The sequence below is a fragment of the Poecilia latipinna genome, unplaced genomic scaffold (genome assembly GCF_001443285.1).
Source record: "Poecilia latipinna isolate Pla-1442-1.1 unplaced genomic scaffold, P_latipinna-1.0 Scaffold664, whole genome shotgun sequence".
In the NCBI taxonomy this organism is placed as follows: Eukaryota; Metazoa; Chordata; class Actinopteri; order Cyprinodontiformes; family Poeciliidae; genus Poecilia; species Poecilia latipinna.
In genome coordinates this window covers 133,819-158,852 of record NW_015113280.1, presented here as the reverse complement: position 1 = coordinate 158,852, position 25,034 = coordinate 133,819, and the positions used below count along the sequence as shown (strand labels likewise).

At 39.1% G+C, this 25,034-nt stretch overlaps 4 protein-coding genes across 4 annotated transcripts in view; all 4 read left to right on the top strand.

The window, feature by feature from the left end:
- The first annotated feature begins 2,278 nt into the window (after window positions 1-2,278).
- On the top strand, window positions 2,279-5,842 carry fis1 (fission, mitochondrial 1). The gene is made up of 5 exons (XM_015044189.1): window positions 2,279-2,387; window positions 2,841-2,973; window positions 3,107-3,183; window positions 5,017-5,122; window positions 5,197-5,842. The coding sequence occupies exons 1-5, from the start codon at window positions 2,343-2,345 to the stop codon at window positions 5,298-5,300; spliced, it is 465 nt and encodes a 154-aa protein (XP_014899675.1). The 5' UTR covers window positions 2,279-2,342; the 3' UTR covers window positions 5,301-5,842.
- Window positions 5,843-12,662: 6,820 nt separating this feature from the next.
- Window positions 12,663-16,132, top strand: cldn15a (claudin 15a). Its single transcript, XM_015044187.1, has 5 exons — window positions 12,663-13,067; window positions 13,322-13,486; window positions 13,715-13,796; window positions 13,886-13,993; window positions 15,514-16,132. Exons 1-5 carry the CDS (start codon window positions 12,851-12,853, stop codon window positions 15,605-15,607), a joined length of 666 nt encoding a protein of 221 aa, XP_014899673.1. The 5' UTR covers window positions 12,663-12,850; the 3' UTR covers window positions 15,608-16,132.
- chd3 (chromodomain helicase DNA binding protein 3) overlaps window positions 14,398-25,034 on the top strand; it is a 69,116-nt gene continuing 58,479 nt past the window's right edge. The window contains exon 1 of the mRNA XM_015044182.1: window positions 14,398-14,411. The gene's annotated coding sequence lies outside the window, so the exon portion shown is untranslated. The remainder of the gene's footprint in view (window positions 14,412-25,034) is intronic.
- dnajc3b (DnaJ (Hsp40) homolog, subfamily C, member 3b) lies at window positions 16,729-24,999 on the top strand. Its single transcript, XM_015044184.1, has 12 exons — window positions 16,729-17,193; window positions 18,502-18,612; window positions 18,800-18,924; window positions 19,007-19,081; window positions 19,822-19,965; window positions 20,172-20,353; window positions 20,470-20,589; window positions 20,907-21,012; window positions 21,112-21,232; window positions 21,958-22,090; window positions 22,217-22,365; window positions 23,662-24,999. The coding sequence occupies exons 1-12, from the start codon at window positions 17,106-17,108 to the stop codon at window positions 23,808-23,810; spliced, it is 1,503 nt and encodes a 500-aa protein (XP_014899670.1). The 5' UTR covers window positions 16,729-17,105; the 3' UTR covers window positions 23,811-24,999.

Genomic DNA, 25,034 nt, shown 5'->3' with positions numbered 1-25,034 from the left:
TCGTGGTGTTGAATGTTGTGTTCCTTGCTAAAGTAGATGATGTTCGGCTTGGCGTTTGACCATTTCTAGGAAGCCCCACATATTGTTGGTGTTTTCAGCCTCGTCAGTGCTGTTCTGTTCTTCTGCTACCTCTTCTTATCCACTTATTCCTCTGGAAGCACAGAACAAGAAACGTAACAGAAAGTTCTGGGTCAATTTTTTAATCGAGTAGCTTTGAAGCTCTGCTCTGAATAGCCTCAATTTTCTAATTATTAAAAGAACATTTTGTACGTCGACACATAAACCGTAGAGTATCCGTGTACGTTTCTTGGTCTTTAAGTGCTTTGATACATTTTTGAGAAGGACATTTGTCAAAGCGGCTAAAGTTTCGTGGTTAAATAATTTAGTTGTGGTTCTGATGTGTTGGAGTCACGTAACCACATTTCCATGAGTGAAAAGGTCAAAAATGCTCTTATTTAGATTTTTTTCTTTTTGGTTTATTTTCCATTATCTTTGTCCATCTTTGAGTTTCCCATTATTCTCCCAGTGTAAGTCCTCATTGTTTTCGACGCTGTTTTGTTCTTTGGCTTTTGGACGTGTGCCCACGCCCCGCAGCTTTTGGATAAGTTTGTTTGTTTTCAAACTCACTTCCCAATCTGTGGAATGCCTGAAAGGATTTTGTCCCCAATCCTGACTTTGACTTTTTGTCCTCAACTCTTTCTTCAAGTCCGTGTCTCTACTCTGTGTAGAAATCTTACGTATGAGTTAAACATTTTGCTCCTTTACTTCCTCCTTCCCACAGTCAAGAACAGAAAACAGATTAGAATATGAATAGATTCATATTCACAAACAAAGCAAATATGGAGAAGGAAGCGTTCTTAAGATCAGAGGAAAGGGTCTTAAACACTGTTCTGAATTGATATGATTTTACATTGCAGGCAGGGGTGCCGTATAAGTGGAAAAAGTTATGACAATTCTAAGGGCCCTGATCAACAGGGGGCCCTCCACAATTTATTTATTTTTTTGTTCATAAAAATAAAAAAATTGGGGCCCTGTCAATTACAAAATTAATCATATTGTATTTTCGGAAAATTGTTTTTAGCAGTAAAAATTAAATGTTCCCACTCCTGGACCAAAAAACACACATCCATATTTTCCCTGAACCCCACCCCGCCCGCCCCCCTGGATCTATAAGAAGTTCCTGCAAACTTGACAGTGACGTTGTTCAGCAGAAGTCAGTGGAAGACATGAACGACTGTGGCAGTTACTATGCTGCTAAGAAAAATTATAAAATCAGATTTTCAAACAAAAAGAGAGAGAGAGAGAGAGAGAGAGAGAGAGAAAGGCAAGAGTGTTAATTTATCACCCAGTTTTTCTCCGAGAGGTGGGTAGACTGTGTGAGATTATCAACCTTTTAGTATAGTTAGCTTAGCTACATACTACTGTTTGCCTCCTTTTCACTAGCATTTAATGAATTAAGGAAAGAAATTCCCATGATATTCATGTATTTAACCTGTACTTTTTACCACACTTAACAACAGATGAGTCAGTCAGCAGCAGCTCTAACTCATGCCCCTCCTGACCCATCTTCTCTGAAGTGAAATTAAAGCTGCAGTATGTAACTTTTCACATATTTGTTAAAACTGTCATTATGTTGTGACAGTATGGTATGAGAGATAATCTGTGAAAGATCTAATCTCCCAGTGCTAGAAACAACCAATCAGTGGCAGGAGAGTTTTAATGCTGTCAATCACAATCTTGTGTGGCTGCTCATCCTTCCTCCCCCTTGCTCTGTGCTATGCTGCAGCTAGCACAGCCTGTTGTGAATGCTCAGTCTAGTTAGCATAGTTACCAATGACGGCAGATAAACGATTTTCCTGTAATGATATGTTGTTTCTCCACCATTAGCACATTTAGCAGTGAATGAATGAAGTTGACTGACTGCTGTCAGACCCTCCTCCTGGTTCTGATTGGTTGTTTTGGCCGGAATGTTGCATTACTTTAACCAGCAGTAGTAATTCAGGGACGAGGTAGAGGAGATTGATTGTTTTCACAGATTATCTGTCTCATAAACTGTCACGACATGATGACGTCCCTCACCCCATAGGAGAAGAAAAAAAATCGTGGCTACGACTTAGTAACTCGTTTCAACGACTTGGTGCGATTTATTTATTTATTTTATTTTTTTCTCTCATGTCACCATGAGAGTATCAAATTTACCTAGGAAACATTGGAGTTGGATGAAGTAGGGAAAAAAAGTCTTTATCCAACAGCTCTAAGGGGGTGAAAAGGAAAACATTACGTAAGCGTTGTTGTGTCATGTGATTGGACGGGGGCGTGTCCTAGCCCCGTTTTCCGGAAACATGGAGGCTGTTCTGAGTGATGTTGTAGCTCCTGAGGACCTCAAAGTAAGTTTTACATTATTGAACCTCTTTCCGCGGTACAAAACGAACATATAGGCCAGTTAATAACTATCACCGATATCCTCTTACCTTCACTTGTCTCGGTAAACGCTGACACTGTGGGAAAACACCCCACGTCGACACGTCTGTCGCGTCACGTAGCATGCTAATGCTAATGTCCATGTTTTGGGTTAACACTTGGTTGCCTTCTTAATGAAATTCACTTTAATACCTGATGATACCTGGTACCGATACCTGATGCCAACAGCAATATTACATTAATATGTGGTTACATTGAATTACACATAGTGGAACAATTAATGTAAATCTTGCGCAACAGGATGTAACAGACGCTAAAAGTCGATACTTTTTACTGATATGTTGAGTGAAACAGAGCGGCTGCTGATTTGTCATTTTAAGCTCTCTTTATGAGACTTATTTGTGTTTTCTCTGTTCCAGAAATTCGAGAAGAAGTACAACAACGAGCTGCTGAAGGGATCTGTTTCCAAGGAAACAAAGTTTGAGTATGCTTGGTGTTTAATCAGGAGTAAATACACAGACGACATCAAGAAGGGAGTGTTGCTCCTGGAGGGTAAATAAATGTTTATTATTTAAATTATTCTTATTATTTTCTAGTATTTCTTCTGAGCAAACCTGTAGGAACCAGTCACACTCTTTTCTGTGGACTGCTTTAGCACACACATATATATTTTTTTGTCTTGCAGAACTTGTCCACAAATCGTCAAAGGACGACTCCCGGGACTTTCTCTTCTACCTTGCAGTGGCCAACTACAGGCTCAAAGTCAGTCATCTTTCCAAATATAATATGAATCTTGTATTTTCTTTCATAACGTGTTCAAAATACTCGCTTCTGTTTGAATGGTCAGAAATAAACAGCTGTGGTTTCTCCTAAGTTATAGAAAATTAATTAACTAATTTCAGTCACTGGTAACGAAACTATCCAACTAGAAACCATGCGCTTAGCAGGCTTAAAACTAGATCACAAATGTAAAGTATAAATGGGGCGAAATTTCCAACCCCAAAAGAAAAGCAAGAAAAAGAAAAATGTCTTTTTGACAATCTCAGATTGTTTAAAGAATGATTTCATTACCCGTTACTCTTACCCCCTTCCCTTGATACAAGCACAGACACACTGAGTCACTTCTGAAACAATAAAGCTTTGTCTGCTGGTTCAAAGCATGTTACTGGTGATGCAGCTAGATGTCACTGTTAGTCTGGAAAGTTAATAGTTTGAGGTTTTCTGGTGGCATCAGTGCATTTAAAATTAAACTCTTTTTATATGTATGTTTAACTGTTATATTTTCACTTTTTCCTGCTGATTCTCTCATGTTCAGTCACGGATCCATTCTTTTTCGTGTAATTGAGATGAAACACTACTTTAATTTGAAAGCTTGTGTTTCTTTTCAGGATAATAATAACCCTCGAGTATTTTAACTTTTGCTAATTTTCACAAATATTTTCAGGCATCAGTCAGAAGTTTACATCAGCTTACCTGGTGTTTTTTTTTTTTTTTTCCAACAGGGTGGACTAGTTAGACAGCCAACAACAACAATTTATTTAAAAACTATTATTGTAGATTTTCTGTTATGTCTAATTTTCTCAACTTACTGTAACTTATACCTAAAGGCTCAAATGTATTCCTCGCTCATATTTGGTTAAAAGTCCTAAACCAAATTTCAGAGTTTCACCTCAGTTTTGAAGCCGTCAAGGAACGTTTGGTGCAACGTTTTATCACTTCATTACCTTAATATCAGTCTGCTTTATCCATCCGACAGTCTGTTTAGACGTATGTCTGAAATCACTGTCCATATTTGAGTTTAAGTTTCATCCTCTAGTTGCTGAATTGAAGTAAAATTTTCCAATTTTGAGTAAGTCTTAATTATTTTATCCACTCTGTACAATGCACAGTGGCTGCAAAGCACATCCTGAGCATGATGCTGCCCCTCCCTGACTGTAGGTCCAGTGAAGTGCACACATTCATACCTATGTTTGCACTTTCTCCTCAGGTCTTTAGCAATACACATATTAGAGTGAATATAGATATACATAGGTCAGCTGTGGTTTTGTTGAGTAAAGAGGAAAATGTGCAGAGAAAATGATGAGATCATTTGCTTTTTCAGAGAGCTTGTTCTCAGAGTATCTAATTTGATTTATGTGTTTGTGGTACAGCATTCTGGTACACGCTGTACCAGAATGTACCTGCATTCTGGTACAGCGGTGTGCCTGCCTCTGCTCCCTCCCTGACGATCCTCTGAAGATAACTAATCAGGGCTTTATGGTCTGCAGGTCATAATGATCTCTCTGTCTGCTTTTAAGCTGTAATCTCTCCAACTGTACCTCACGTGCCTCGTTCACCTCACGCGCCTCGTTCACCTCACGCCTGACCTGCATTGACTTTGATTTGATTTGTTTTCATAATTTTAAGTGACTCGTCTCCTCTCCTCTCCTCTCCTCTCATCCCATCTCATCCCATCTCATCCCATCCCATCTCATCCCATCTCATCTCATCCCATCTCATCCCATCTCATCCCAGCTCATCCCATCTCATCCCATCTCATCCCATCCCATCCCATCCCATCCCATCCCATCCCATCCCATCCACCACCCCTCCCAGGAATATGAAAAGGCCTTGAAGTACATCCGGACTCTCCTGAGGAACGAGCCGGGGAACAAGCAGGCCTTGGAGCTGGAGAAGCTCATCGACAAGGCTTTGAAGAAAGGTAAGCGTGTGAAAAACAATGTTCTGAAAACGCTTTACACATCCACACCCTCACGCCCGCTTGTCGTTGTCCAGACGGCCTGGTCGGCATGGCGATTGTCGGGGGAATCGGACTGGGCGTGGCGGGCTTGGCAGGTCTGATCGGCTTGGCGGTGTCAAAGGGAGCAGCGAAATCCTAACCTGGATAAGAAATGTGTTCTGGACTTATACGCTGACCTCTATTTAAAAAACAACAACAACAAATAACCAAGTGCTAAAAAGAGGTTTGTTTCAAGTTGAATTTGTGCTGCAACACATTTACAGCAAATGATGGTTGGAAAAAAAAAGTTTCATACTTTAACAGGGTTGAAAATCACATTTTCTTCTGTTCACATATTAAAGCATGTCATTCTTTAGCTACTCTTTTAACTTCAATTGAATAAGTTGCCATTTGTTTTCTGCATGTCTAAGAGTGTACAGCTTTGTTTCATTGTTTATGGATAAAGGAAAGTGCTACTGATGCTGTGTGAACAATAGGAGGTAACATGAAGAGAGAGTGGCTTAATGTCTGCAGAGGAGTCCAGCTGAAAGCTGTGAACATTTAATTCAGACATGCTCTTTTTTTTGTTTATTCAGAGTACAAACTAATAGAATTTACATACTTACTCATGTTAAAAGCTTTCCTGACATTTACTATATTTAATTATTTTACATCTTGGTAAATAAAATGACTGCAAGAATATTTATGTCACTGTTTGTTTTTTTTTTGTTTTTTTGTTTTTTTTTACTGCAAATCATAAAGACTGAGAAACGGTGAAAGTGATGTTGAGATTTTTTAAATAAATTATCAGTAGTTTTTTCAAAATTTACTATATTTTACCTGCAGATTTATTGTACAAATCACGATTAAAAAAAACAACAAAAAAAAACACAGTTCTCCAGTGTAACTTTGCTTGGATTCAACATTTAAGCAACAATTGAAGGAAATACAATTATAAGAACATCTCAACTTTAGTTGGGTTAAGATTAAAATCTAGATGCTGAATTAACCAAAATGTAGTAAATATTCCTTCAAAAAATTTAAATACTCTTTAGGCTGTACCTGCTAACCAGAGTCAAGGTTTATGGAAACATTATGGTGTCAAAACTTCTTTAATCTTTTTTTTTTTTTCAATCAATCGGTGAGAGGAGATGTTTATGCTGGTAAGGTCATAATTCACAACAAGCGAAAGTTTCTTTCTTTTTGATATTTTACAACTTCATAAAACACCCTGAGCAATAAAGAGCAATAAAAAGTTATTGCTCTTCAGAGCATTAACTTAAATCTCTCTGCATGCACCTAATTTATACAGCGCCCTCTACAGTTATTGACACATTATTGCACCGCAAGTCTGATTGATCAGAAAAGCTACTGAAAATTTTAATAAAAATGTTTTTTTAGACAGCTCATGAGATTTAATGAAGCTATTAAGGTTGAGCTGCAGAACCAAATTCATCAGATGACACTTTTTTATTCTTACTTTTTGGCATCTCAGTGTTTCTCCACCAACTTGCTGGACAGTTACCTTGGAAACCAGGATCTGGTGCAAACCTCGATTTCAAAAAGATGTATAAAAGAATATTACACATTAACTGGACATGAAATGTTGCTCCATTGTGTTGGTGCGGGTCATCATGCTCGGTGTCAAACAATGAAGTGCTGTTGTACTGGATTACACAATAACCTTAATTACAGCGTGATGGGGGCATGCACATTGTTCCCAGTTGCATTTCTACATGTTGATTACATATTAATATCCTGCTGCACTCAATGAACGTTGGCCCGGCAACTGAAACTCACCGGAGCGGATCTGAATTAGCACTGCTCTGATAAACCATTGAGGGTAAAATGTGTTTTCAAGTCTCGGTTTTCCTGGGTTCCTCTCGTATTTTCCTGTTTCTCTCTCCTAGTGACATCTTTTCCCGGTAAACAGATAATTTTTTCCTTGACAGGTCTGGTGAGTTTCGGTGTCGTCAGACGGGTTAATGAGTTACCCCTCCTGAAGTTGATAACGGCGCATAGAGCTGATAGCCTCTGTAAGCCTTCCTGCTGTAAAATCAAGCTGGCAACTTGAATCTTTCTGGAGTCTGAGGCATGTCTGACAGAACCTCCGAGGACCCGGGCAGCGTGTTTCTATCCAGACCCGTCTCAGTGAGGCCGGTAAAATTCTTCCAGCGGCGTCCGCCTCCATTTTTGATTAGGCCAATAAAAGACGTTGATTAGGCTGGAACTACGACGGACTTTAGCCTCATTATGAGTCTAATGACTCAAATTTCTGAGTAATTAATGAGTAGCAGCGGGTCCAGATAACTGGAAAATTTTCCACTCTTCAAAACAGAACAAAGGGCAAAACCCTCAGGCAGGCGACTGGACTTAAGCAAAGTTCAGGTATCCGCTTTGCTTTGAGCCACTCGTAATTAACAACTCCTCCTATTTACATAACTCAGCTAAAATTGTATTTTCTCACATTGGTTTTCACAAACATTTTTCAAACAGTCATCCACAATTCCTCAGTAAGGAAGCATAAAAAAATCCTTTAAAAATAAATTCTTATGGCGGTCAAGAGGCTACATTTTGCTGCTGTTTTTAAATGTCAGAAATCCTATTAATGTCCTCCGTCCAAGCTTTTTTGGTTCAGTCCCAGATGTTTCAGACTTTTTACAAGCATTGCTCTGACAGTAGAAAAGAGTTATTTCAGCAAGTAGCCATTTCCTGATCAATCTAGATCAGCACACTTCTGCCTTTCCCTTCTTCCCCTTTTTGAAGATTTTTGATTGGGATTTCTTCTTAAAGATTTGATCTTTCAGTTTTTTCTTGTCAGAAGGCTGCAGTCTAATTCTATATGAGAGAAGCGTAATGAGTGAAAATCCTGTTCAGAAGAGACGGGCCTGTTCCGTCTCAGTCTGAATGTTAAAGCTGCAACCAGCTATGACTTACCCAGGTGAAAAAGAAAAGTAAGAGGATTAAAGAAAATCGTTAAATCAACTCGAAAATACTGAGTTAGGGTAAGCAGAGGCCATTCAAGAACATCTCACATTTACAGACCCACTCAATAAATTTAAATATTATGAAAATGTAAATTTATTTTCAAGCAGTTTCTCTTACATATAAATTTCTGCTAACGGCTAATGTAAACACGAAGCATACGTTTGAAAGATTTGACTAAAGTAACCCGAGGCTCCACCAGGAAGTGGCCTTGACTTCCAGAGTGAACATCAACCGGACGGCTTTCTCTCGCCTCAGAGATGTGATATATAACCTGTGGAGATGCGGTTCTTATCAGTTGAGAAGCTTCCAGATTGATGTTTTTTAAGATGAGCAACCACTCTATTAGAGATACCATTGAGAAAAAGCTTTTAATAACTAAATTAAAATGTATTTTTAATAGCTAGCAGATCCAGATCTCAGGGTTACTTGTGGTTCCCATGGAAGAACCTTTATTTATCGAACTCTTCTCATGAGAAACCAGTGGCTTTGTTCACCATGTAGATCAGATTATAGGTCAGCCTACCTAAATACTTAGTATTACGACTTTCTAGAAGATTTGTTTCCATAATTTGATATTGTTTAGTGGTAAATCAAATATTTATCTCCAGTCAGGGTCAAGGACAGCGTTAAAAAGGTGTGTCTGGAAAGTGTTCAACAGCTCAAATCCACATTTTGTGGGAGTGGTTGGTCAGATCTGACAGTTGCCTGGCAACAGCCTATCAATTATTAGTGTGTTTTGAATGCTGCTCAAATCTGATTGGTGCAGAGTGTAGAATGTTTTTTTTTAATTGCTGCCTTAAATAAAAGTGAACACAGTGCAGACCTTTGAATCCCCCCACCACAATGAACTGCTTGACATGACGCATATAATCTGCCACATCCAAAACTTTTGACATATAATGTTGGTTTTATTTTTCACTGCTTTGGTGTATCTTGAATGTTTGCTGGACTTCTAAACATTGCGTGTCATTAAAGAAAAGGGATTCTCAAGATAGATGAAATATTCCTCCAAAAATCTGGTGCAATAATTATTAAGCAGTTCAGAGGAGAGTCTGTTTAAACATTTATCTGTTCACTCTTCCATGATGCGCCTCATCCTCACATGTTCATCGTATGTCTGTTCCTGGAAAGCTAATGAGAAACTTATAGCCTTTCCAGGTATCACTTCACCAGTCACATAACGTTTTATTTTTCAAAGGTAAAGCGACAGTGAAATCTGCTTTTAAACTTATAAGCCCTCCGTGGCCAGTCATGCAATCAGAGGAGCTGTAAAACGCGCTCCGCAAACAGTCTGGTCGTAAAACGGGCCGTTTAAGGTGGAGCAGGACCCATGTTTTAGAGCACCTCAGGTGTTGGTGACATGGGTGAGGTTGTTTTATTTGTTTGGTTTTAACAAGGACATAAATTCCTAAATTTGATATATTGATCAGGATGCAGAACTTTAAGCTTCCCCTATCATTTATACCTGTAGAGTTGTCCATTGTATCACCAGATGTGTTGTACAAACTCAAAACCGAAGCTTTGGGTTTGCACTCTGAAACATGATGCAGCGTTTTATCTTTTTCACCTTTTGTCACACTTCTACCTCAGCGTATTATTAATTTGGTTTTATTGCGATAGACCAACATTAAGTAATGCATGATTAGAAAGAGGAAGCAAAAGGATAAATGGTTACATCAACATTCAGGTTGTGCCACCGGCTCTCAAGTTCATGTAGATCTGGACTTTGACTAGGTCATTCTAAAGCAACATGTTTTTATCTAAAACGTGATGGCTGTACGTTAAGGTTCTTTTTCCTGTTGAGAGGTGAAACCTAATCTCAGATCTGTTTGAAAACCTCCATTGATACATTACAAGTTCATCATTAATTAAGCTTCTGTTTCTGTATTCCAGAGATTTCTAAAAGTGACTAAAATTGATGTGAGCAATTTTACAATTTAATTTGTAGACTATAATTCGCACATTTACATTCAGCTTTTAGTTAAGAGTTTGGAAAGCACTTCTCTTTAAAATAAATTTAAAGGCAGTAAATATGTTAAAAGCCCAAATGTGAGCAAAAGATAAAACATCAAGCAAAAAAAGAAAAAGAAAGTATCTATAATGCAAATCCAGAAAACTCTTGAAATCCATTTTTCTAAATGAATCTTGAACATCTTGTCAATTTTAAACAGAGCTCCAACATTAAGGAACACTTTTACAGTTATACAGAGCCATCTGAATTTGATTGTAAGATTGTTTTCTTCTTTAATAACAAACATTTTAATTTAAAAACTGTGTTGTGTGCTTACTTGTGTTGTCTTAAATATTGAAATTGGGTTGATGTTGTGAAACACTGAAGAGCGACAAACATGCAAAATGATGGGAAATCAGGAAACACTTTTCCACACCACTGAAAATATTAATATCTTTTCACATTGACCTAGTTTGGAAGCATACAGATAAAAACTGTTTTGATATGATTTGATTTTGTGACTGGAAACAGGAGGGAATTACTGTAGAGGTCATGAATACCTCAGAGTACAAATCTTTCTAAAACAGAAACACACCTGTGGACTTAGCTTAAAGTTGAGCATTTAAACTTTATAGATAACGATATGTTGCCTCTACTCTATTATTTCCAATAATTTGGAGTTATTTTGTTTTACTTTAAATGTAAACATTTTATTTTGTGAAACAAACACAATGAAAATCCATATTTAGGCTGTAACTCTAGAGAATATTATATGCATTTAATTTAGTTGTTCTTAAAGAATTTCATCACTAATTTTTAATATGTAAAATAAAAACAGTCCACAAAATATTTCCTACACATTTCTGAAGGTCAATGCACTTCCTGTCCTGCTGGGTCAATTCTGATCTTATAAAAGTAGAGCCACACTAATCAGCTACAGAAACCCTCATAAAACCACCGGGTGGATTTGGTCCAGAAGATGTGGAAAGACGTTGAGGTTGGAAAACATTCGCAGCAAGAGATGACTGAGGTAAAGTAAGTTTAGAAACCTGCGTGTTCCTGGCTCTCTGTATCATGATATCTACTCATCTACTCTTTGTTATTCTGTTTTATCTTTTACTTTTTTATTCAGTTGTTGGATTCCCAGAATCTCTTGTCCCGAGCAGGAACGATAATTATCAGACATTTCTAGGAACGGTCAGTTGTTTGATTTTTTTTTTTTTAAGCCACATTACATTCGTGACTTCAAACATACTCTGGAGATTTCTAGAAGAAGAAAAAGAAGAAAAAAAAATTTCCTCCCTGAAACTTGGCCTGGAAAAAGCACAGCTCTGGTTTATTGTTGGCCTATTTTTAGATCTTTATTGTTGACCTTTAAACAAACGAGTTTGCCCCTTTATAAATCTTCTCCCTCCTACCAGATTGACAGCTCGGTCCCAACTGCAGGTTAAGGTTTATCTTTGATATTATCAGCTGGGTCAACTTAAAGCATTCAGAGGATTTGTCAGCGCTGACCCAGAGGTCCTCACTGGGGGTTATTAATGAGGTCCAACAAACACAGAAACTTGAAGTTTTGTCTCTGCTTGGCTGCTTGTTAACCCTTGAGATTATTCCAGTTAGATGTTGACGTTGTCGCTCTGCGCTCTTTTTTTTGGGAGAGATCGTCTCGAATCACCAAGAAAACAGAGTTCAAATCATCAGTCCAATTTATTAAAGCCAAATAAGCGATAACATTGTTTAGGATCAACAGAGAAATAGTTTACCGTTACAGCACCGGTCCACTGCTATGCGTCCTTAAGGGACGACACAGAATGGCCCCGGACAATAGCTTTTGATTCCTTTTAGCTTCTAGATAAGCTACGCCCTAAAGAGAGCGTTCCCCTGTGATGCGATTTCCTTAGCCTTACATGTGTGTGCGTGCGTGCACGTGTGTGTGTTTTCATGCGAGCGTCAAGCAGCCAAAAGAGATGGAGGAAAAACACAGAATTATTTATCCATAACAACATTGTTCCGAAAAGCTAGGCGTGACACTTGGTGAACGCGTGTTCATGTCCCGTGGCCTTCAGATGTTCAATTCAAAACAATAAAACCAGCCTGGAAACATCTTTAGCCACACCTCAACGTGAAAAAACTTGCATTCAGCCACATTCAGACTCAATATTTGGGTTCCTGCAAGAAGAGCAACCGTCGACGTATCAACGTTTGCTGATGATCTTTGATTGTTCGCTCAAATCGCACAAATAAATTGATTCTTTGACTAAGTTGTTCAAAAGTCTGACCATGACTTTGAAAACTCAATATATTTTCTGCACAGGTAATAATCTAAATGTGATACGTAAACATTTTGGAGGCATCCGTAAAAAGCATTGAGGACAACTGATGACCATTGGACCTTGAGAGTGAGCCGATAAACACCTGTTCAGTTTCAGGGGTGTAAAATAAAAAAAAAAAGAAAAGCAGATAGTGTGTGTGTGTGTGTGTGTGTGTGTGTGTGTGTGTGTGTGTGTGTGTGTGTGTGGGACAGAGGGAGAGAGTAAGACAGAGGATAGTGGGAGGAGAAACCGCCAGTCATATAAATGATTATACATATCTGAGGATCCAGACACATTTCAGAGGCTATCGTCGACTCAACGGAGGGTCTCGCTTTTGGAGCTAATTTTTTTTTTTTTGCAAAATTAACCAAAAAGAGAAAGGAAAAAACAAACAGATTTGGATCTGGGTATTCTATCATTTTTGTTTGATTATCTGAGAGCTGGACTGAAGAAACGGTCATGGATCCAATTGTGGAAGTAGTGGCTTTGATCCTGGGGTTCATCGGATGGATAATGGTCGGGGTCGCGCTGCCGAATCGTTACTGGAAGGTGTCCAGCGTGGACGGGAACGTCATCACCACCTCCACCATCTACGAGAACCTGTGGATGTCCTGCGCCACGGACTCAACCGGGGTCCACAACTGCAGGGAGTTCCCATCACTGCTTGCTTTGAATGGTAGGTTTAAAAAAAAAAATCTACAACAAAAGATTGTAACAAGAGGCTTTATATATAAATATATATTTATTCTACTAACTCAAATTACCAGGGACTTTATCTTGAAGGATCTATAAAAAAGATTTATATAATGCAATGTGGAGGTTAGACGATAAGAAGAAGATTTTATAGGTCTGAGGAAACTATAAACTTTCCTCTGCCGCCACAGATAAGGGCTTTAATTTGTTCTTTTTTTTCCTGGTTTATTCCTCCAGGTTACATCCAGGCCTCCCGTGCCCTGATGATCACATCCATACTGTTGGGCACCTTCGGCCTGGTGGGGGCCCTGATCGGAATCAAGTGTTCAAAAGCGGGAGGAGAAAACTACGTTCTCAAAGGGAGGATCGCAGGCACCGCCGGGGTTCTCTTCATCCTGCAAGGTAAGAAAACAGATTCAAGAGCGTCCATCGGGGAAGCTTGCTGATAATTACGACTTGCCGATGCTCTGCTCTATAAAAAGATGAAGAAACTTCAATAGAGGGACAGTAAATCATGATATGGTTTTATTGCACATTTAAATCATTCCTCCATAAAGTTTTCACTGGGTTCCTTAAAGAACCAGGTCAAGCGGACTGGCAGCTTTCTAGCATTTTTATTTCTATCAAAAGGTCTTTGCACCATGATCTCGGTGTCGTGGTACGCCTTCAACATCACCCAGGACTTCTTTGACCCCTTCTTTCCGGGAACCAAGTAAGACGCAGCAGTAAAGCTGCTTTAAAGTTGCACAGCAGCAGAGCTTCAAGTAAGACGTCAGCTGACCGTTTGTCTCTCCGTCTCAGGTATGAAATAGGAGAAGGACTTTACATCGGCTGGTGCTCGGCAGTGCTCGCCATCGCCGGAGGAGTCTGTCTCTCCTGCTCCTGCAAAGCGGGCACGCAGGAAAAATAGTGAGTTCCCATCCATGTTGTGTTTAATATTCAGAGAGCTGAGAAAATTTGTCTGTCAAATGCACGGTTACAGTTTGACGAGGCCAGGTTGTTGATTAACTGCAATTAATCAAAGTCTTTAATATGCTGTACACTGAGAAGCATGTGAACTGGCTGAAACATTGTAAACACTCTGAGAGTAAAACCAAAAATGAGATTCAATCAGAGCTACTGGAAACGCTGTAGGCTGATTTTATCTTGAGGTGGGAAGAGGTCAGGGGTCAGCAACTTGTTAGGTCCAAAGAGCCATTTTTTAAAACATTTTTCCCACTAAGCAAAATTTCTAGAGCTACAAGTCCTCCTTGACCCTTAAGAAAAAGATAACTAATCCTGCTCTAAAAAACAGTTTAGTTTTAAAATTGTGTTCACTGTTGAAAAAACAAACACTTTTTATAATAGAACAAGCCTAAATAAATCACATCGATTTTATTTGAGTGACTGTTTTTTTGTTTGTTTGTTTTTAGTTTTTTTGGACTTCCCAAAAAACATTATTTGTGTCTTTCGACCGTTAGTGCCATCTGCAATGGAAATTTTACACATACCATCAAATCAGACATATGAGCTGATAAATATAGCATTTAATGTAACCTTGTTATTTAAAAGAAAAGGATTCATTTCTTTATACTTTTGGTAAATTATACCAAAAACTGGTAAAGTTTCCGAGGTGGAAAAAGAGCCTTAAGTAGCTCTAGACTCCTAGTTTAGGCGAAAAATAAAGATACAAGTGTGCGCTAGGTTTTAAACAGTTCGACTTTAGCGCCATCTAGTGTTCCAATAAAAACAGAGCGACAACCAGCCTGTATGGATCATATAAAATAAAGTGTTTACAAATACTTTAGAAGGCTCACTTTATCAGGACGTTATAAATGCATTTAAAAAAATAAATTATGTCCTAAAGTATGAAAATTTCAATCCTCGATGGCAAAAACATTGTATTTTACGCTGACAAAGTTTGCTTCCTTTGGAATCCAAATTAGAACGTAACAATCAGGTTCTGCTATTGCAAATTAATTAATGCAGTAATCATCAACAAAATAATTAAACAACTTAATTTTGAAAAATTGTATGTGAATGGACCATAATGCCCGTCACCATGTTTGCAGAACACCAAGCACAGCACATCAGGTCAAAGCTTGATGCAAAGAATCAGGCACAGTGGTGGAAGAGTGATGACACGGGACATGATGCAATCTTAGAGTCACTCATGAAATTGACTGTATGCCAAACCTTATTTAGAGCTAAATAAGAGGAAATCCAAAGTTTGCCATTTTGGATTTCTTCCTGATAAATTAACAGTAAACGTGTTTATATTTATGCTTGCATTTACCTTTATTTTAAGACCCAGAGAAGACCAACTCTTTCATTAGTAGATGCATCAAAATATAATTTAAAAATAAGAAGAAAGAGAACTAGTGTGTAAATGTATTTTCTTACAATGAATTCTCAACTATCAACTGTGTGTTTTTTTTTTTTTTTTGCAGCCCCTTACGTTATGAAAGAGGAACAGCGTACTCTGGAGCTGCACCCAGCAGGAGCGCCGCAACCAGCACTTATGGACGAAACGCTTACGTCTGAGCAGGACGGCACTTTTCTGTCATCTTCTCACTTTTTATTCTTGTACATAAATCATTTGGGGTTTTTTTGTTTTGTCTTTTACTCTTTCTGCTGGCCGTGTTGTCCATGGCTGGGAACTTGCACCATTTGCTTACTGTTGGCAGTAACTGTAATGTATATAGTCACAATTGCTGATGAGTTTCCTGTATAAATCATTACTAAGGCCGATGATATAAACACTGTACAGAGCTATTTTTGTTTTTCTCTGCGTCACAACACAGACTGAGTCATTTTACCATTTCTGTTTGTATTTCACTGATGAAATCATGTGGATATTTACCAAAACAATAATAAATCATGCCTTGATCTTCATAAACAAGGACAGATATTTATGCGGTCAAAATAGAGATGATTCAGGTTTTATTTGTGTTGTTTTGTACAGTTTTGTAATGTACCGTTAGGAGAGGATGGACAACAATTGTTTTGTTTCAATTGTATTTTTTTTTTTTTTTACTATTGAAGACAATAAAATATGTGTAAAAGTGAAAACTGGAGTTTGACTTGATAGTTTTGTAATCACAATATGTTGTAATTCTAATACTTTTTTAATAAAAAATATTTTCCCATATATTTCCCATCTTTGGGATCTATCCTTACCGCCAAATGTACCAATACCTGCTTTGATCCAAGCTCACCTGACCTGATCCTCAGAGAATCTAGTATTGTGAAGAGGATGAAATGAAACACCTAAACCAACGGCCTCCTCGGCAGAACCATAGAACCACACTGCATTGATTCAGTATTTATGTAAAACCAAGTATTGGTTAGTACTTCCACACACTTTTTAGCAGATGGACATTTCTGTATTAAAATTCCGTTGTTGGTTGGGTTTTGAAATACTGAAATAAGCTGATTTTATTTAAATGTATTCAGATGGACCTGCAAAGTAAGTTGATAATGGGAAAGGATCATTTTTCCCATCACTATCAGGCAGACGTTCAGTTTTGTAGGGCGACAGCTCATGTCGAGCCTCCAGCAGTGGCATGAGACATACTAGGAGTGCCACCAGTGTTAAAATAGGCTGTCCAATCAGAGCAGTCCACGTCTACAGACGAACCCGGATGGAAGCCATGTGGACCAATCAGAATAATGTGGGCCAGAAAGGGAAAGCGAAGCCGAGAGCAGACTGAAAGGTATCGCTTACAAATTACACAGAGTGTCAGTGGTTTGATTCCACCGTCCTCTGGTTAGAAGAAGCTCGTTTACTTGTAAGTAAAGTCTTGTGGTCGTCGGTTGGAGCTGCTGTCAAACATCTGTTTCGGCTCAGGAACCTTTCAGTGGCTCTCCTCTGTTCCGCCCGGAGGACTGTGGGGACGGGACCGTAAATACACCTTAGGAGCAGTTCCTCGGTCTGTCAGAACGGGTTCAGTCGTTCTCAATGAACCAGAGGAGCAGCTTGAGCCCAAGCTGAGCCGTGAAGTCCGTCTGTTCCGGTGTCCCGGTGTGAGCAGACCCAGACATGGAGTGGTGTTGGCGGACAGGAGGGGCCAGCGGGCTGCTATGCTCCCTGTCTCTGCTCTGTGTCCTCTTGGACATCCAGCTGGACGGTAAGACCGCTATTAGAGCTACAAACAGGTGGATTACTAATAATGAAAAAACACATTGACAAATACAAACACAGCAGATTTATGCAGGTTACAGTCTTATTGGCACATGACAAAGTCAAGTCTCCAAAGTTTACGTCTCTTCCACAGAGGGACGTTTTGTCCTGTCGCTGGAAGACACCTCCCAGGGTCTAGTAGCTTTTAAAAATAATTTACCACCTGACAGTTATATTTTATTTCATTAGATGAAACTTTAACAGCTCACATTCTGATAGAGACTCTTTGGCCAGCGGCCGCAAACGCAACATAGCCTTAAAACGAAACTAAACGTTTGTAAAACACAAGGAAATGAAAACCTGACTGATGTGTAACAAGACCTGTGTTTCTTTTGATTCTGTCGCTCATTATTTTAAAAAACCCCGCTGGAATTAGTCAGAATCTTTTATAATTATAATTATTATTATTATTATTATTATTATTATTTATTTATTTAAATTGAGAAAAAAAATCTGTTTGTCGTGATAAAGATATTTTCACAAATTTCCTAAATATTTTTGCAGTTGTGTAGGATAAAATTAAACTATATAAAGGTGTTCAATAGGCACACTGGTATCAAAATATACCAAGATTTTTTTTTCTTTAAAAGTTACAATTTGAAAACCACATTAATTTTCCAGCATACTGTTTCCTTGATGAGATAATAGAGAAAGTGCCTTCGTGGTAAGTAACCAGATTGTGTAGTGCTGCACACTGCCGGTAAGCTGGTGCAAAGAAGGCTACTGCATTCTTTTCTAACTTGCAAGTAATGCACATTTGAAATAAATCTGCTCATGAAAAAAACTGAAAAGTTATGGTTTGGAAACTAAAAAAGTGCCATCTGTAAATTTAATAGGCGTTTGTAATAGGCTAATAGGTTAATATCCTTCTTTTTAAGTGTGTGTGAAAATAATCAAGTTATTTTTACTGTAAGAATTGAGGGGTTGTATAATTTTAGCAATATTTGTTTTGTTTCTGTTTTCAAATATAAGCAGTTAGATCAATAGATATTTTTTTTTTGTATTAAAATGTGCAAATATTGGGCAATTTTTTAATATCTATTTTGCTGGAAAGTTTAACGTTTCAGTTAAGTTATTTGTACTTGGACTGGAAGCCGTGTTGGCCCAACAGGTGCCACTCAGTCACTTAGTCATCAGAGAAGTGTGAGAACAGGTGAAAATCCTCTAAACCGACATATTGAGCTACAACACAAGCTGCCTTCATCTGATTGGCTGTAGTTCCAAGCAGGATTTCAAGCTCCGTTTTGTGTTACAGGCGTCCTGGGCGCGACTCACGCTGAGATCGAGCACCACTTGGAGATGGGTCGCAAACTTCTGGCGGCTGGTCAGCTCGCTGAAGCCTTGTCCCACTACCACTCAGCCGTGGGTAAGATTATCCTAACACTTTCCCCACATTCGTCCCTGCCTCTGCTCTGTTTTGACCTGGTTTTCTAATACTTATGAGGTACAAAATTACCCGTACAGACTTTTTTTTTTTTGTGGTTTGAATCTAGCATGACTTTCTAGTCTCACACTTGACCCTGCTGTAAGTTAGTTCCCCTGCTGTTTTCCAGAGGGAGACTCTGAGAACTACCTGACCTACTATAAGAGAGCTGCTGTGTTCCTGGCCATGGGAAGATCCAAGTCCGCTCTGCCCGATCTGACCCGGGCCATCCAGCTGAAGCCCGACTTCCTGCCAGTAAGTCATTAAAGGACCTCAATGAAGCTTTATAAAATGCCGTTACGCTGTTCGTTCTCATACCATCTCACTTCTGCTTCAGGCCCGGTTGCAGCGGGGAAACATCCTGCTGAAGCAGGGCAACACTCAGGAGGCCAGGGAGGACTTTAGAATGGTGGTATGTTTAATATTTATGCTGCTATTTGGTTCATTTTAAAAAGTAAAAAAAAGAAAAAAAAGTTTCCAGAGATTTATTTTATTTAACCACCTTTTAGGAAAAACATTAAATTTTTAGGGGAAAAAAACTTTTACCTTTCAGTTTTAGGGTTTTAATGCTTTTGACCAAGAATCTAGAAATACACTTTATTTAGTTAGTTTTCGCTTGAATTCGCTTGAATTAGCGAAAATGTTGCGCCGTTTTTATACTTTTCTACGATTTTAATCGCATTTAATCTGTTGTGGATTCTGCAAATGACTTTGAACAATATTCTCACTAGGACTGAAATGATTAACCAGATTAATCGTGATTAATTGATTATTGAAATAATCATTAGCTAATTTGGTTAATCGATTAATCGCTAACTGGAGTATACAGACTCCTCTCACCCATTGGCTGAAACAACACACTCAGATGAAATTTAAACCATTTTTAAAAAATGTATATATATATATATATATATATATATATATATGCCAATTAATCATCAGAATATTTGATTCACTAAAATAATCACCTGTTACCTCCCCACTTCTCTCAGATGTTGGCAAAACAGGAACTCGCATAGCTAAGCTAATGATATCCAGGTTAAATTTAATATTTTCAGTTAATGTTTTGTACTCTGTGGGAAATACCTTTGTGAAAGGAAAACTGAGTCCCATTGCTTGTTTGTTTTTTTTGTTTGTTTTTTTTTCCCCCAGCTGCAGCGCTCTGGAGACCACAAAGAAGCTCAGGAGCAGCTGATGAAAGCGAGGGATCTGGAGGTCTTCCAGGAAGAAGCCCAAACTGCGTACCACCAGGGCGACTACAGCGGCACCATCAACGCCTTGGAGAGGGTCATAGAGGTACGATGGACTGCATTATTTGTCGAACGTTATTGTATATTAGCGCCAATTCACGGCAGAGGAAGTCCACAAAGTTACAGGCAGCAGTAGTCCCATAAACATGTTCATCATTTGAAGAAAAAACAAAAAACGAGGATTTGAAGTCCTTTAAGTTTTGGGATTCCTGTTGTTTTTGTCAAATTTCCTGATGTCCGTTTCTGTCTCAGATCTCTCCCTGGGATCCGGAGTCGAGAGAGCTTCGTGCAGATTGTTACTTGCGAATGGGGGATCCTCAGAAAGCCATCCAGGATCTCACGCCCGCAGCCCGGCTGCGCAACGACAACCGCGCAGCCTTCCTGAAGCTCAGCAGGCTGCTGTACAACCTGGGAGAGCATCACGACTCCCTCAAGTGAGCGCCGCGCCGTCTGCCGCGGAAACGGAGCCACTTCCTTTTTCTGTGGCCTCTGGTAATTTGTTTGGCCTTCCCATTCCTTCACTCCCATCTGTCGCTTTGTTTCTCTCCAGCCACATCAGGGAATGTCTGAAGCTCGACCAGGACGACAAGGAGTGTTTCAGCCACTACAAGCAGGTGAAGAAGCTCAGCAAGCAGCTGGATTCTGCAGAGGAGCTGATCCAGGGGGAAAGGTCGGTGCCTTCATGATTCCTTTAAAACATTTATGCAACGTTTATGGAATATTTAAAAGCTGAAGATCCACACTTTATTAGATATTTTCATCTGAGATCTGATTTCAGGTTTCACGCGTTCTTTAAAAGTCTGGAATTTGCTCTTAATGTTTTCCAGACCTGGATATGTGGATTTTGAGTTTGGGAAAAACATGTTTTTCCTTCTTCCATTTCCCAAAAGAAGAAAATCTAATGAATAATATTGATTAGTCAATATTATTCATAAGGAAACAACTGAACCGACATCGGCTCACGTTCTCCGTCTTCTCCACAATCAGGTTTCAAGAAGCGATTGAGAAATTTGAATCGGTGATGAAGACGGAGCCGAACGTCGAGTTCTACACCAACCTGGCAAAAGAGAGGATCTGCTTCTGTCTTGTGAAGGTGAGAAAGAAAACGCCTCTACGAATTTAGGATTATAATAGCTTGAGAGACGGCCAGTTTCATCTTTGGTTTTGTCTCAATTTATTGTCGCTGTTGCAGCTCCAGCTAGCGACCGAGGCCATAGACGTCTGCTCTGAGGCCCACCAGAGGGACCCTCGAAACGCCAACATCCTCAAAGACCGAGCGGAGGCCTACATCCTCAACCAGGACTACGAGAAAGGTAAACAAGATGACGCCACTGCTGCAGTGGGATCATTAATTTGACTTGATCCACTGGTTCAACTAAAAGAAGCCCCGAGGAACTGGATCCGGTTCCAGTCATACGGCGGCCATTAGCGCAAATGTTCATGTTCAACAAAAGGACGTCGGTAAATTTCTAGCAGAAATTAAGTGCACGAGTTTCACACAAGCTCAAATATATACATACAGCCCTCTAATGTTTGGATAAATGTTGCTTTTCCAACTCAACAGTGATCCCAAACACATTAAAACCAGAACGGATTAACTGAATTACCATTAGGCTTCTGGAGTGGATGGAAACTCTGACCTGATTTTGCTTTTGAAATTCACTGAACTTGACGGTTTGTTTCAGTAACCTACCCAGAAAAAAAAAAGTGTCAGCAAAACACCAAATTAATGAGACCCTGACGTAAAGTTGTGACGAACACGGTAACTGGGGAAAACATTTAAATGACTGAGCGCCGTCGCTGCTGTATGACGGAGTCTTACGAGAGTCGGGTAGAGATCCGATCAAACAACAACGATATAAACGCACACAAATAAAAATAAACACAAATGTCTCCTTCATCTTCGATTCATCTTCATCCACGCAGGATCATTTCTGCTGATTCTGTTATTGGTGTAAAACTATAGCTTTATTTATCAAACCCACTTTTTTTTACTTCAGATTTATCCTTTTTATTATTATTATTATTATTATTTTAGCTGTTGAGGACTACCAGGAGGCGAGGGAGTTCGACGGCGACAGCAACACCATCAAAGAAGGTCTCGATCGAGCGCAGAAGCTGCTCAAACTCTCCCGTAAAAGAGATTACTACAAGATCCTGGGAGTTGGCAGGTGATGCTTCCATCTGGATCCATTCTGCACAGTTTTATCCAGCTCTTTTTTTTTTTTTTTTAGGAATTAAAATTGACTGTACTGCTCTTTTAATAAAAACAAACCATCTGTGCTTCCTGTGCTCAGAAACGCTAATAAGCAGGAGATCATCAAGGCGTACAGGAAGTTGGCGCAGCAGTGGCACCCTGACAACTTCCAGTCCGAAGCCGACAAGAAAGAGGCGGAGAAGAAGTTTATCGACATCGCCTCGGCTAAAGAAGTCCTTACCGACCCAGGTCAGGAGCCGATTTTACACGCACAACACGTATGTGTGTGTGTGGTAGGAGCAGGAAGCAGCTTGTAATAGGGAGGGAAAAACGGAAACAATCGAGCTAATCCGGTTTCCTGTAAATACCGTACACAGCTTTGTGAGGCAACAATTAATTTTGTTGTTAATTTCATAGCAACAAAACACAAAGGAGGCAGACAACTGAAATCCACAGTGAGGATCTCTACCTGCTGGTTTAGTGTCGGTATGAATCCAGCTGATCTCTAACAAACCTCTGAGGCCTTCAGAGAGCAGCTGGATTTATACTGAGATGAAACTGGTGACTTAACGGCCTCAGGCCCATTTGAGAGATTTTGAAACGATCACAGATCCTCTTCGTCAACTCTCACTGCACTTCAGCTGTTTTGCAAAGACAAACAGGCAAAAACGTTGATCTCCACATATGCAAATATAGTAGACAAAAGAAAACAAGAGTCAACCTGAGGTCAGGCTGGGCAGTACGGCTTAAGAATAAATTCTCAGATTCCCCATTTCTCATTTTAATAGATTTTTTTTAAGTCTTTCTTCTTTTATAGCTGAAATTACAATTGACGGAAAACATTTTTAATAAGTTGCTTTTATTTCAGTCATCCCTTCTGTGATTTTTACAACGGCACGTTAGGGCCAAACGACAAGAAGTTTTGTTTAATTATAAGAATATAGTCTTAGCATTATTTGAGTGAAGGTGCAGTTTTACCAGAAGAAAGGTCTTAAAATAAATGTTATTTAATGAGGAAAAAAGCTTGAATAATTCTTTTTTTTTTATTTAAATTTTTTGTGTTGGAGTTCTCGTGAAATTAAAACTTAATTCTCCTAATTGTACGACTTTAATCTGGCAATATTAAAACTTTATTTTCATTTTATTTCAACTGTGTCCCTGCAACATCGACTATTTCCGCAAAAAAAAAAAAAAAAATCTTGACCCTTAAAGTTGACCTGAACTCAGAGGCTAAATAAACAAAGCTGTACCACACACTTATCAAACAAGATGGCTGACCTTTGACCTGCTGACATCACTCTTGAACTATGGAAATCCAATCACAGCATTGGGGGAGACAGCAAAATGATCCAAAAAAGTCAAAAATTTCATTAATCGATAAAATTGATTCATCTCCCAGCCATATGTTGAAGTGTTTATAGCACATGCCACACTTTTTAGATCATTTGTAAGGGGAAAAAATAAAAAGTCTAGTTGATTTTTCTTTGTTTCTTGGAGTTACTTCTAACTTCTTCCACTCCTAACTTCATTCTGACGTCTTTCCAGAAATGAGGCAGAAGTTCGACGAAGGCGAGGATCCGCTGGACCCAGAGACCCAGCAGGGCGGCGGTGGCGGCGGACAGAGGGCCTGGCCGTTCCACTTCAACCCCTTTGAGTCCGGCGGCAACTTCCACTTCAAGTTTGAGTACAACTAGAGAGCAGGACTGGACTCTAGACAGACGTGTGTCGGATCTTCCACTGGATTTGTGCATCAGCCTGGACGCTGTTTATTCAGAGACATAAACATGTTGTTTTTTTCAGAAAAGGAACCACAAGAGAACTTAACTGTGGTTGAAGAAAGTGAAGGCTTTTTCTTCTTTTTTTTTTAAAAAAAAAAGAACTCAAATCTTTTTTTTTTTTTTTTAAGAAACTGAAAGGTGCTGGATGAAAGCTGTGGATGTTTCTGCTCCTCTCTCTCTCTCTTTCTTTGTGCCAACCTTTGAACCGTGTGGTGGCGGAGGATGAACGTCAACGTGCCGCTTTTTATTCTCGCTCGCAGTATTCTTCAAAGGAATCCCAGCTTTACTAACTCCAGCCAGTGATCTTGACTGCAGAAGCATCTCCACACCTGAGAATCGAGACGTTTTTTTTCTAGTTTCTGAAACCAACAGCTTTTCGTTGAGCTCTTGGATTAATGGTGAAACGCACTGAAATCCTGTGGATCTTCTACCAGTGTGTTTTTGATTTAAACTGAAATCGGTTTCTAAAGGTTATTTAGTGAAAAATTATGTGTGTATATATATATATACAGCAGCAAAAATAATGAATGGAAGCAGTAGCTGACAGAATCTGGTATTTCTCTTTGCCTTTCTTTTTTTTTTTTTTTTGAGGTTTTACACTCTGTTTGGGGGGGGAAAACACTCCACAGCCTCTCCTCTCCTGGAATGTTGCTGTATTTTTTTTTAAAGCCTTTCATAGAGAATCCATCTTCAGTGACTGAGAGCCTCATTTATTAATAGCAACTGCTCAGCTGAAGCTTGAATTTCAATATCTTAACCAGAATATTTGGATAATATTTATCTAAAACACATAACTAAATTGCTGCAGGATTTGTTTGTATGTAAGGCTCTGGTGTTACAGCCACGGAAGACGTACTTAGTAGTTTTGCCTTTTTTTTTGTTGTTTTTCTTTTGCACAAACTTAAGTTATTTTCTTACTGACATCTTGAAGACAGAGTGACTGTAACTGCTTATTTTGTGAACCAAAATGTGACGGAGCTCTTTGTATTTAAAGATGAGAAGGTTCTGTTTTATTTTTAGGGTTTCTGGTTGTGGCGTAACTTTTTCTTCCTGCTGCCAAATTGACTCGGTGGACATGCTGACATGTATTAAAGGATGAAAACCATCCAGACCCAAGTCATTATTCCTCCTGCTTTTGGG